The 14,494-nt window shown below is 36.6% G+C and overlaps 1 protein-coding gene across 3 annotated transcripts in view; it reads right to left on the bottom strand.

Annotated features, from left to right (window-relative positions):
* CADM2 (cell adhesion molecule 2) overlaps window positions 1-14,494 on the bottom strand; it is a 586,546-nt gene that overhangs the window by 161,998 nt on the left and 410,054 nt on the right. For all 3 annotated transcript variants that reach the window (XM_036384807.2, XM_036384819.2, XM_036384813.2), the window contains one exon: window positions 8,073-8,222. In XM_036384807.2, coding sequence (XP_036240700.1) covers window positions 8,073-8,222 — 150 coding nt within the window. The remainder of the gene's footprint in view (window positions 1-8,072; window positions 8,223-14,494) is intronic.

The following is a 14,494-nucleotide window of genomic DNA, read 5'->3' as shown; positions in this document are numbered from 1 at the left end:
ACCGCTTATCATCGCGAAAGTATTGTCCCACTTGCCCTTCCCTGCATTTCAATTGTTCCTTGCCATCATTTGCTCTAAGAGTTGTCTCAAAAAACCCCAATGGGTTCAGAATTTAAGGTAACAAGTCCATTTTCTCCAGAAATCCCAGGAAGTTTGGCTCATCCACGCAAACAATTAGTGCAGAGAGTGCAGATATAAGAAATTTCTCTTTGCACCTGTTTTAAACTTTGTCCCCCCTCAAAAAAAGGAATTCTCACTCATAAAATATTCTTTTTCATTTAAAACAAAAATAGCCAGCAGCCTGAGTATCATGAAACTTCATTACAGAGTAATCTGAGCAGTGTCATCACAACTACTGCTTCAATTCATCATATACCAATGTATCAGCTTCATTCTCCATTTAGCTTGAGTGCTGGTAAACTCAATTTCTGCACATACCGACACTTCAGCACAATATAATGCAAACTCCTACACTTTCTAACCATCTCTACAATACAGCCATTTACTCCCTTAATTCTGCTAAGAAATGGAAAAATAAATGCTGTAAGTGGGAGTAGTTCTACTAATTTATTGCAATGAAATGATATTCTAATGCATTATAATACATTTTTAAAATGTAATTTTCATATTCATGCAGACAATAGCTGTCAAGATATTTTAACAGACTCCTGGTCCCTTTTATCACTTTATCTTTTTTAAGATGCGTGAACACAAACATTCCAGGTTTCAAAAGTGGCAACTGGTTTTGAAATATGGGGTTTAAGGATAAAGTGAGACACTTGATCTCAAAAGCACTAAGACAGCTTCTTTCCTTCCCCAGAGCACTACAGAACTACCAACCAAAATGATTTAAGCTTGTTTACTATCCATGATCCAGAGAGAAGCTGTACTGGGTTTGGTAGGGATGGAACTAATTTTCTTCGTAGCAACTTGTATGGTGCTGTGTTTTGGGTTCATGACCAAAACAGTGCAGAAAACAGATCAGCGCACTGAATATCGCTGAGCATTGTCAGGGCCTTGTTCTCTTTCTCACTCTGCACCCACAGTGAGAAGGCTGGGGAGTGGCCAAGAAGTTGGGAAGGTACACAGCCAGGACTGCTGACCCAATCTGACCGTGGAATAATCCATAAACACAGCAATAAAAAGTTGTTTCCCCCAAGCAGGGACTGTTTGGAGACTGGCTGGTGCATCACACTGCTGGTGGGACAGAGTGACTGCCTTCCCATTAATTGGATTTTTTTTATTCTTATTTCCTTCTCTTAATAAACTCTCTTAACCTTGATCTCTAAGTTTTTCTTGGTTTTGCCCTTCTGATTCTCTCCCCTATCCCCTTGCAAGGGAGTAAGAGCAAGAACCCGTTAGTAAGAATGAAAATTGCAGCTGAACAATTTAACCCAGGTTATCTGTCCCTGTATGTCATACTGTGGGTCTCAAGGAAAGATAAGACCTGGCCAGACAGCTACTGATATTTGTCTGGCACAGATGTGAAATCAACAGATCTGACCGACAGAAAAAGATGATCTCAACTACATACCTTGGAATGAGTACTCTTAAAGATTTTTATGGAAAGCTCATTGTGAAAACTGTATTTCTACCTCATATTTTTTTTTGTAAGTGCTAGAAACTTCCTAAATATTATAAAGTATTTAAAGACTATCGTTATTCAGGTCAGGGAGAAAAAAAGAAGATAAAATAAAATCCTATCCCTCCGCACTAACTTCTCCGAAAAAAAAAATCCTTCAATAATTATCTGTATAGTTTTCTTGCATTTTTCCCATTGCTTTTCATGCTACTTCATAGGTTGATTGCAAGGTATTCTCTCGTTGAAAAGGTCTATTAAACTCTAAGTAACACTGAATCTAATTTATATGTGTACCCTAGGATGGGGTTAAGCTTGGTCATCATCTCCTGTCTGATACCATCTCCACTCAATTATGCAACAGGAAGCAGAGCATGTGAAGGTGGAGACGTAAGTCCATTCATCATCACTACGCGATTTCACATTACCTAAAAGCTAATGCTCTCCATCCTCCCAACAATACAGCTTGTCTGCCTCCCTGTCTTGCATAACTAATTTAAACCATGTATGTTCTGCTTTCTTTTCTACTGCAAAAAGAAACATTATTTTCTTTGCTTCTCTGACTCATGTTTTGTACAAGTCTATTCCTTTTGTGTACATGCTCACCTACATCTTAAATTCAACTGCTTACTAGAATCATTAAATGTCTACAAGAGGTAAGTTCACGATTTCTCCCCAGTCAGAAATATCCTCAAATTATTTTTGTAACTCACAAGTACCTCTGCTGTTTATGCAGATTAGAATCTGAGGCTGAATCACCAGAGAATGACATAGATTTGGTTGATACTTAAATTCAATAGCGGCAGCCTGGCTGCTACAAAACAAGTCAAAGAATAAATACAGCTATCTAGGATGGAGTTCAGTATCTATAACATCAAAAAGACAGGATTTTCCTACCTGAAAGGACCAGCCTTTTGGGTGGCAATTCAATCACCATTTTAGTGTTAGAAAAAAAAAAAATTGCTGCACTAATGAATCCTTCTAAACTGACATACATGCCACTGGAATTAAAATCCCATGCCTTATACACAGTGAATTTCTGTGTCTCTCTAAATATCTTCCTATTGAGAAAGAAAAAGGTCAGGAGTTGTTTGTATGAAGCTGATAGCACATCCCAACAGTCACGATGGCTTGATTAGAGACACAGCCTAAGCTCTCTAAACACACATGCAAGTTCCAACACGATATTGCCACCCCTGAGAGGGAGCAAATGCTGAACCTCCCGGGCTGCTGCTGTACCCAAACGTGTTCCCAAGATCACCTGAGGCACTGTGCCTATCAGGGAAGCTCTCATGGGCTTTGCAAAATCAGTGGCCTCGCACAACCCTTGTCTAGTACCCCACTATCTCTGAAAGGTATTGAGATGATAGAGAGCTACATAAATGCCAACACTCTTACACATGAAAAATCAAAGGTCATCTAAAGAAACATATTCTGCTGCTGAGGGATGAATAATTCTGAGGCTGGAATATCCTTTCTAATTTTTCAGTAAGACATGAAAGTGCTACTACTTGATGAAAGCACAGGGGACATGTACCCACCTACGATTAGCATCAGGCACATGTCTCATCAAAATCTGTGTCAGTTTGTGGCAAACTTATCACGGTCAATGTCAACACACCCTTGTTTTACTATCAAGAGACCTGAAAACTTCCCTGTTAAGGTGGAGAGCAGGTATTTTACACTTGCACTTGCCTGACTGAGCAAAACTGTTAGGTCTGTACACACCAGGTACAGATTCTCTTCCTTTCGATAGTCCGATTACACATTTTTATACGGAGGAGATTAAGCACCTTTGATATCAACAGCCATTGTTCTGTTGTACATTCCTCCTTTATAACTCAATATCCTGCTACATATTTAACTATATTCCCTACTGAATGGGATATGAGAAGATGGCTGCTATAGGAAGTTGCATAAAGGTTCTTTTCAGTCTTCTCTTTATCAAATATCTCTGTTTCCATGCTATGGCCTTTTTCTTATAGCTCTGCATTCATATTTATGTCTCTCTGCATTTATTGCCCTCTCAAAATCCTTAAGAAGTAACGCCAGTGAAGATAAAATAAAATAACCTCTATTAATTTAAAATAATATCTGCCAGTTCTACACTGTTGCACATTGTGCTTCTTCCAAAGGCAGCTATGCAATTATAGGTACTTGGGTGCATAAAGTGATACGGAGGTTTCTATGGCAATTATTCATTTTAATTGAAAATTGTGTAGGGAAAGACTCATTTCAAGTGCAGCACACAATTTGCATTTGTTTCCAGAGAATCTGGACTTCCTTAGAGTTGTGAATTCCTATTTTTCAGGAAGACACAATTTTTAAAATTCTCTTGGGGGAGCAGGGGCTGGGAGACCAGGGTAAAGTTGTTTAGCTTATTAACATTTAGGAGCATGTATCCTTATTTTATACATATATATGAATAAGTATTATATAAATACTTATTCAGTACAGTATTTTTTACTGTCTGGTAAAGATTTGACTTTTAAATGAAAGAGAAAGAATTAAAAATACAATTGATGCACAATGCCCTTGAATCTCTGAGGTAGAGGAACCAGAAAAGGACAGAAGTACCAAAAAGGACAGCAAGGAGACAGGTCATCAGTGAGACCAAGTTGACCAGATCAAACATTTCTATTTTCATATATTTTAGCTACTCTGTGTTAGAATAATAACGAGGAGAAAGTTATTTCGGATCTTAATATATTTTAGAGTGTCAAAGAAAGAGTTGGAGGGAAGCAGCAGTTTCGCCTTGGTTAGATAATAAAAAAAGCTATAACTTAATTTCCTGTAGGAAAATAGGATTCCTTTCTCCTCCTTATTCCCATCACCACAATGAGTCAAACACATTTTAAGCCTAAATTTACAATGAAAACAAAGTACTGCAAGTGATGAAGACCTGAAAACAACTCTGAACTGTAATTTCACATTGACTAAATTCAGTGTTGCCTTTTCTAAAACAAGACTCTCCTGATTTTTTTGTCTATATCATTTTAAGGCTGTATAGGCCAAGTGCCAGAAATGTCCCAAGTTAAAAATAGCTCTTGTCTCCTTCATAAGCAATAAAGAAATATTAATTTGATGTGAAGGTTGTGGTTGGAAGTGTTCTTTACCAGCCACACAATCCTCCTGACTGAGAAAAAACCCTCTTAGAAAGAGGTGGCCAAAGCAGTATGTGAGAAGAAGGAGAAGAGTAATTTTAATAATGTGGTTTTGGTACTAGTATGTCTGGCTCAGTACACTTCTGTACTGTAGAATATCTAGAAGAGAAAAGGAAGAATGACTCCTAACTTCAACATCAATGATTGCATCACTGTTCAGAAGAATGCAAAATTACATTAGTGGGATTTTCATAATATATGTCATCTACTTTTAATAAACTGGAGACTAATAATTAACCCCTTGTGGAAAGGCACAGGAATTTGAAGGGCACATTTCTTCCAGGTGACTGACTCATTTTCCTTTTTCACCAGAAGTTCTATTTTTGTCAGAAAATGGCTTTGCAAGACAGGGGAACCAACTTGCTTGAGAAAGGAGCATGAGCATGGAAGGGGTCTCACCAAGGACAATCCAGCAAGGAAGAGCTTTTCACTGCACGGACAATTTCCTGTATTTTTGGCACCAGTTCTGCCATATGGTGGTGGTCCTAAGGTCTCTGGTTGGACTTGATGAGACCTTAAAGTCTTTTCTAACCTTAATTATTATATATACTGGCGGCTCTCACTTCTCTCATATTCTGTTGGACTCTCAACCCTCTTTGACACTTACATTCATTCCTTCATTTTACTATTTGACTATCTCATAATTATTAAAATATACAGCTATCAAAAAAACCAGGTTTCTTGAATTTTTTTTATGCTTCCAGACACAAAAGAAATACACTCTCACTCCTACGTGTACCAGTCATATAAATAGAAAATAAACTATTGAAGGGAAGTAAAGTTCAAAGTAAGCAAATTTGTTTTATTTCTGAACATGGCAACTCTCAGAGTTACTCAGCTCTGATGGTGATGAAAGGCTGCTGGTGATGCTGCTTGTCTAAGCTTCTGCTTTCCAACAGAACATAACTCTATAGCTATTCAAGCTTCCATTAATTTTCAGGGTTTGAGAAACACAGCTATTAAAAACCAATGTTCATGGTGTTGAAAGGACAAGTAAGACCTGCAGGTTGATTCTGGCTAACAATAAGAGACAGGTTTGAATAGACTCTGGCAGAGGCACTGCTGTCAATAAATTAAATGCAATGACTGGTTCTAGTAGAAAGCTGCTTTTTTATAGCCAAATTGTATGCCTGGCTGGGAGAAGTGGGAAACAAGGAAAGACAATAAGGGGAAGCCTATACAGTTTCACTTGCCATCATTTCCTGACAAAACCACTAATAAATATCTCTTTCCTTTTTGGCTCAATAATGCAACCATCAAAAGAACGTGAAGGAAATAGATTTCTTACTTATAGGAGCCCATACATATACAAACAGGAAAAATTGCCAGTGGAAGCTGCAGCTTCCCTCTCAGAAGTGGCAGAATGTTTTCCATGCAGGAATTGGATGTACTGCTCACACCCCTCAGAACACTTGAGACTGGAAATATCACACAGAGTGCAAACCGCTGCTGACATAAGACTTAATATCTCCAGCTAAAGGATCTGAAGTTTTTCTTCACCACATGAAGACATTTCCATGTGCACTAGATGCAGAGTAATTCCTCCATAAAATTAATCATCAAATATTCCTTCAAGTCTTGGGACGAGCTAAAGTTCAATAAAGACTGTGGTCCCTTAAATTCACACACTTGAGCTCTGCACATCTCCTGTGGGGAATATAAATTGCTTCTAGCACTTACTACTCTGCATGCCATTCAAATTCTGTTGCTTTAATTCATTAAATTCAAAACTAATACAAACTCCAATTATTTGTTGTAAAAGTAGAGATTTTGCTAAAGCACACAGAAAATTCAATTCACACCAAAATGGCTCCAACGCTTAAATTAATGTATTTGCAGTCCTCGCACGTCTTTCTCAGCATCCTTTAAAATGTCACTTATTTTATAAAAGATATAGATTTTCTGAGTACTGATGTGCCCTATCAACAGACAAGTGTCTCTGCTTTTAGTATTGCAGACATTTCTTACCCACCCCAAATCACTAATGATTACAGCTAAAATAAAGGGGTGCATGTGGGCAAAGGTGACAGCACAGGACTTACAGCTGGAAAGTTTGCACCTTATAAAACCTCTCATCTTCAATCCTACCTTCAAAAGGTACTTATGATTTCAAAGAAATTGCAAATCAAATGATTACACGCTACAGGAAATTAGATAAAAGAGAAAGGAACCACTTCAACACCATCAAGAGATTCTATTCAGCTATTATATTAATAGTAAAAAAACATATTTTGATTGCAGCTTCTGCAGGTATAAAATGACAGGTTTTAGATGCTCTTTTATTGAAGTGCACAGATCCACAGAGCGTTTTTAGTCCTACAAGGTATTTTAAACTCTTGTAATCATTCAGCAAAGCATTTGGACAGCAGTTCTTTAATTTTGAGCAGAGTAATAACTGCACTTGTTAAAATATGTTCTAGAGTATGTAGCACCTTTCAAAATAAATTCAAGCACCAGAATTAACTGTTGAACTTTTGTACTACTGAAATCAACACCAAAGCTTTTACATTTTTTAAAGCCAAGTGATGAATTTATTACTCCTAACTTTAATTTCTTTACAGAATGTACTGCAATCTTGACATGAACATTCTATTATGTAAAATGCAACACTTTTTCAGTTCAATTCAATGTCTACAAATATGTAGTACTGCAAAATAATGTCCTTATTTTTGCAAGGAATGGATGCTTTCTGGTCTTTTGTTCTTCACTAATTTAACTAAAAGGTAAAAAAAAAAATCTGTGCATGGAAACATTGGAGACATCTGGACACAAAATCCCAGCATTTTTTATTAGCTGTTAAGAACAGCTACCACAGCAACTGTGCATTGCACCAGCAACCAGACTGCTGTACACTAGTGGCAAGCTAGTGTAAAAATAATATAAAATAAAAAATAAATGTAAAAATATATAGAATATTTTTGCATACACACTAATAAAAAAGAGTCACAAAGTTTTATGGGCTACTACTTCTCTTCCCACTCATAAATGCTCTTCCAATATATTTTTCAACAACGCAAAATTATCTTCAAATAAGTCCTTCAATGCAAATTATCTTAAAATAAGCCTTTCTATGCAAATTATCTCAAAGTAAGCCTTTCAAATCCTATTCTTTTTCTTTAATAATTTAAATATAATATAATGTGCAAGAGAGTATTTCAGTGAACCCCAGTCAAAAAAAAAAAAAATCACATAATAATTATAACGGAAGACATCAATTCCTAAAATATATGGGAAATACCTTCACATAAGAGTATTAAAGAGAAATGGCTTTAAACATTTATTTCTTACAAAAAACCAGTGCAGAAGCATGAGTTGAGGAAACAACTTACCTTTCTTGTCATCGAAGTACAGTGTCTGTTGAGCTGGATTTGACCACTGGAGGGAGGTGTTATCATTTTGATCGACCCTGCAGGTCAAATTTGCTGTTCCACCTTCAACAACTGTGACGTTCTGTGTGAGTGGAAACTGCCCTTGGCTGCCTGAGGAGGGAGGGAAGGGATGCAGGAAGGAAGAGAACAAGAGAAAAAAAAAGAAAATATTTAAGTTGCAGGATTGAATTTATTGCAGCAGCTTCCCACAGATGATAGACCCGGAATTCAATGTGATCTAGTCTGACCAAGGAAAGGCAGTATAATAAATTTTTTAAAACTGCATTTACAGTATATTCATTACAACCAAGAAACAGCTGGATGAATTAAGAAATAAGGGTTTCCCCCCTTCTTTGTCCTCCTCTGTGAGTCATACTATTTAATTTCAAAGAAATACTCAGCATTTTTGCCTCCTCAGACGTACCAAAGACAACTCAGTGCAGACAATACAGTTAAATCATTGCTGAAAACATAACATAAAAATCCACAGAGTTTTTAACAGAGAGGGATGGGGCAACCTTGACTCTCTGTTTCCTTTTAATACATTTTAAAGGCCTCTCAGGATGATGCTTTCTGTGTCAGGTTTGGAAAGTTGTTGGAGAACAAATGTAGTGTGAATCTAACACTTGATGCATGCTCTGTTGGGGGAATATAACCTGGTCTCATATGAAAATGGAAGGGGTGATGTAGTAGGTCTCTTTCACATCTGTGATTCTATCCCAGAGCATTTTCAATCACATTAAGTGCTTGCTGAAAAGTCACTGGGAAGGTTTCCAAATGCCTCTACACAACAGAGGAGCAGTATCAGTCAGGTTCTTGAATCACAAGCATTTCCAATGGCATAGTTAGGCTAAAGTGTTTATGTAGTGTTATAGCACACCCCTTGTCAAGCAGCACAACACATTCTGACAAAACAGGACTGCAAGAAGGGTGCACAGAAAAAACATGGAAGTGGGTTTTAACATGGGTGGGGAAAGAAAAAAAAATCTTCAATAATCATCAAAGCAAGACACTTCATTGAACATATGATTGTTAACTAGGAGTTATATTATTTATTTGAGGGTACAATGCAAAAGAAAGACAACCTCATACTCCAAGTGAAATATATGCTTCTTTCTTCTCCTGCTTTTACAGAGGTTCTATTAAAAGCAGCACTGAAGAGTAGGTAGAGATGCTTGCATAAGAAGTGTAATGCCAAGATTGACACTCAAGTGGGATGTGTCAGAAATTAAAAACCTCTCTACAGTCCTACAGGAAGGAACAAGCTCATAGATGTGTCACAAGCACATCAAGGAATAATATATACAATATCCATTAATGATACAATACAAAATCATAAAACCTTCAGAGAAACATTCTATTTTAGTGGTTCTCAACAGACTTGTTCCCAAGTAAGTTAAACTGAGGCACGTCTTCTATACAAAAGCATGAAAATATGAAAATCTATTACCTAGGATACAGGTTTGCAGATGACCAGAGTAAGAAAGTACTAAATAAAAGATTAACAACCAAACTTCTATTTGACCTACTGATATTGCACAAACCAGAATTCTAGTCAGATTTTGATTTCCCTATGTAAAATAATCCTCATGGCCTTAGACATGGAACAAAATCACCGACATCAGTGAAATTAATACTTTCATCAAAATGCAGATCTGAATAAATGGTATAATTTTTGTATAAATATCAACTACAGCTGTCTAATGATCAAGATTTACCATGTACTGATATTTACTTTAAGAGAGTATTTACTATCAACAGGATAACAGATATAGTAAAAAAAAATAGGAATACTAAAAATACCATAGCTAATTTAAATGCTGCAAATAATAAATGCCAAAATTCTCATGACATCCTCTGTATCTGACACTTCATTAATCAAACCCTGCTTCTTGAAAACCACACATTGAGAAATATATGATGAGAGAAAAATCATAAACAAGGATGGAAAAAAAAAGAAAACAGAAAAGATTTGTAATTTCCTTCCACTTCTCCTCTTTCAATTCCAATGTGTCAAGGAACTTCAAGATATTGCATAAATTGCTTATCATTTAAATTGGAATTTTTTAAATCCAGAAAAATGCACACAGCCTGTTATTACTTCCACTAAATTACAGGCAACTTACCAAAGGAATAACCTTCTAAAGTATGAGCTGTGAATAGGAGGCTATGTGGGCTAAAACACTTTTTGCCTGCAAGAAGCATTAAACAGAACCTAGTGCCAGAGATTAGCACAGAGAAATCTGTCACTTACATTAAAGAATTGGAATGGGAGGTAGTTTAATAAAGAACCTGCTGTAATGACTCAGGACCCTATTAACACAGATGAGGAGATCTCCCCATAATTACCCTGTGTTGTCTGTCTGATATTACAGCTTTTATCATGAAGGTGTCAGTGTACGTGCACTCCATCATTTGTTAATGACTGCCAACTCAGACCCATCTCTGGTCAAGAAGTAAACTATTCTGATCAACCATATAAATTGAAACTGTAGATGCCATAATCTGAATAGGTCAGAAGAATTTTCTGTTCTCTGACCAACCTAGTGATTGCTGATGATTTGGAAACAAGAATTAATTTAGAATATAAAACTAAGACAAAACCGTTCATTGTATCTCTTGCCAACAGAGGATCTGTATGGTTCTGGAGAAGATGCACAGAGCTTCATGGGAAGTTTGGACTGGAGAAAGAGGTACAGAGAAAATGAGAGAAAATTTAATATGGAAAGTAGCCTGAGTAGAAAGAAGGGAGCCTTTGCAGGACAGAGAAAACTATATAAAGCAAGTCCAAATGAATGGATACTGCACTCTTCTAGGTGAAAACAAAAATTATTAGCAAGTGATGGAAAACTAAGACAAAGAAAACCTTATGAGATTTATTTTACTGTTGCATCTAACTTGGGATACTGAAGTAGGGCTGGAAGGACAGGAGAAGGTTGTAAAGCTCTATATGAAACAGGTGAAAACTAAAGCAAGCACCACCATCCTGCCCTTTTACTGCAGTAGAAGTGTGAAAGAAGTGGATTATGCTACTAGAGACTCATGGTTCTTGAGCATCTGACAAAATTGTGTGGCAGAGGCCTTGTTTCTGTTAATGTCCCCTAAAAAAAAGCATTCCATCTTAACTTAACAAGTCCAGTAGTGGAAAATTTAGTGGCCCCTTCAGTAACTTATTTCAGAGAGCAACAGTCCCCATTGTTCAAACAAAACCACAAAATCTACTTCTGCTCTGCATTTGTCTTGCTTAGCACCCAGCTTCCACTGGCTCTTGTATCTTTTCCCCTGCTCTGAAGAGCCCTCTCTCATCAAATTTCTCTTGTAGGTACTTAGAGACTGTGATCCTATCACCCATTAACCTTCTTTTTGATAATCTAAATAAATTGAGCTCTTAAGTCTTTCTGCAGAAATCTCATTTTTCTAATCCTTTAATTAGTCTGTGCCTCTGTGTGCCCTCTTCCATGTGTCCTCTTCTTTCTGAAGTGTGCAGCCCAGACCTGGAAGCCCCCCTGCTGCAGCCACAGCAGGCAGAAATCCAAAGGTGGTGCCACTTTTCTGCCAGGTTTTGGTATTCTTGTTTGCACACTTAAAAGATTGCCTTGGCCCCATGGTCAGACCCAGGTGTGGCTGAAGGTTTACCATGGGGCTGGCATTTTTCCTCACACACCCTTCCAGTTCTCTTCACTGCACTTAACACAGCTTTTTAGGCAAGTTCAGTAGAATTTACTTCCTACTTAACTATTAACTGAGATGATTGACAGGTATAATTGAGAAAATGAATATGACAGGGATTATTATCCCTGTCATGGCTGACCATCCTAAACACAGGGCTACCCATCCAGCTTACTTGCTATCCTCCCAACAAATGGCTGGGAATGGATGACATTTCTAACCTCCAGCAGCAGGTCATGTCATAAATAAATAAATAAACAAACAAACAAATATATATATATATATATATATATATATATATATATATATATATATATTTATCCACTACACTATGTAAAATTACATTCCGTTCCAAAATCAAATCTAGAGGGAGGACAAACAATTTTACTGCCTGTATGGAATACACTAAAAAAGACTTAAAAATAAATACTGATGGCCCACATTAATAATTCCTTTGCATCTGAAAAGGAAAAAACTACAAGGTTATGCAAAGGTAAACAAGCAGTGATCTTACTGCAGAAAGGAGGCTGCATCAAGACATCATTGTCATCATGTTGTATCCCAGCCCCTCTGCTCATTTTAGAAGCTTTGTTAGCAGTACTATTTCAACTTTTTGGATTAGATGGAGCTATGCTTAAATATATTCTACCACAGGTTGTTTCTGCAATGCTTTGTGGAGGACCAGTTCTCATATTTCATTAGCCACAAGCTGTTCTCTGTCAAGAAAGGCTTTTTTTTTTCTTTTTCCCACCCAGAAATCATGGCTAAACTGTTTTTACATTTAGCACTGATTTTTATCTCAGTATGTGTCAAGTCTATGTAGAATAATTACCATTATTTGGTCCAGTTTGTAAACATTCATCATGTGAGTTCGCCTCATGGTTTTTTGTTTATGCTTGTGTTAAGTTTTGTGCTTGGTTTTGTGGCTTTGCTTTTGGTTTTCGTTTTTGTTTTGTTGTTGTTGTTTTGTTTTTTTTTTTTATTTTTTGCAATTACAATGAAAGCTCTTTAATGAGTTTAACACTCCCACTTGATGCTTAGGTGATACATTCTAATCAATTTACCAGGCTAATTATAAATGTGACTAGGTGGCTGTAAGCACAGAGAAAACATAATTCTCTCTTTAGTTTTGTTTCTGCAAAGGTCTCTTTTTGTAAAGTAAATAGCTATGTCACAAATTAAGAGTATTTCACATTATCAGGGCAGCAAGCTTTGCCACTCTGTATCATAAAGGCAGAAAAAGAAATGGCTTTAGTTAGAGAGCATGGCCTGGAAAAGAGGTGAGAGAGACAGCAGTGAATTATCCATGTTTTGCCACATTGGTTCTACTTTTGAGAGCCTGGCAGACCAGTGTCCCCATGAGGTAAATTAAGTTTATCAGCATGCAATAGGGAAAAAGCAGAGTCTAAAGTTTTATAGCAGACATTTATCCTTTTCAGTCTTGCATGGAACCACAAAGCCATGGGCTTTTTATTTGATACCTCTATAGCATGGTGTCAGCCAAAACCAGGGCCCATAAAATGCAAAGGATTAGCAGAGGAAATTAAAAAAAAAAGCCCAAACTTGAGCAAATTAAAAATCAGACTTTTTTGAAAATTAATATTGATGTTAACAGGACCAGACCCTAAAAATAAATATTTGGGTGGGAGGGAAAGCAGCTTACTATTTGAAATAGCAGCTTACATCTGTAGGGAGACTAGATTAATTTTGGCCTTCTTTCTTAGTAAAGAAACTAAAACATTAGGGGGAAGAACCCATTATGATGAAATATCTAATATACTGAATCACTTTTCTGGCTTTCTCACTTAATTTATATATGAAATAATGCAAACATCTCTCCAAGGAGACAAAGTGTTATTAGCTTGTCTTTACCTAATTTAAAGAGTAATGATATTGTGAATTGCATTTCAGCAGGAATAAACAGTGATCTGCATTACTGTGCACTGTGGGCTTTTTCTGACTTTGCAATGGGAATGAATCTGCTTCTCTTTTTTGTCAGCATGGAGACCAGATTGAAGGTTCATGTCCTGGAAATTCTGAAGGAAGAAACTATGCAAGTTGTTGCCTTTACTATTTTAAATTTTTTTTAGAACAGTCCTTAAGAGTGTGGTAAAAATATCGATGACAGATTAAAAAAGGCAGTTTAACTCCTGATGCATAACTACCTGCTTTGCTTTATTCTAAAAGAAAATACAGCCATGTGCATGCATGTTAAACTGCATTCATACAGCATTTTTAAAGAACAAAAGATTGCCTGAGCATTATTTGATACACATAGTCCTTGACTGGATGAATTCACCTTCCTGAACTTGCTGTTTTAAATAACAGTAATTTAGTTCTATATCTGGATGGTAAATACTTTTTTGAGTTTATGCAGTTATGCTGTTGAGTTTAAGTTGTTTGCTCACTGCAGAAACATCATTTAAAAAAAGAAGCAAACCAAACCAAACAAACAAAATTGTGTCCTGCAATAACTGTTACATACTCCAGTAACAAAACCTCTTGCAGAGAACACTGGAATTAATGAGAACACTGCAGAAACTTAGTACAGAATGACAGGTTTCAGAGAGAGAGAATAAATAATGCAGTGAATAACTGTTAACCCCAGATTGTGCATTCAAGGTCACTGAGCCTTTTTAAATGTTTCAGCAATACTAAAATAATGCAAAGGCAAAGGACAAGAGCGCAGTCTCTGATTTCAGACTATGAAATTT

This window comes from Molothrus ater, chromosome 2 (assembly GCF_012460135.2).
Source record: "Molothrus ater isolate BHLD 08-10-18 breed brown headed cowbird chromosome 2, BPBGC_Mater_1.1, whole genome shotgun sequence".
Classification (NCBI taxonomy): domain Eukaryota; kingdom Metazoa; phylum Chordata; class Aves; order Passeriformes; family Icteridae; genus Molothrus; species Molothrus ater.
Note: the sequence above shows the minus strand (reverse complement) of the source record. Positions and strands in the feature narration are given on the sequence as shown.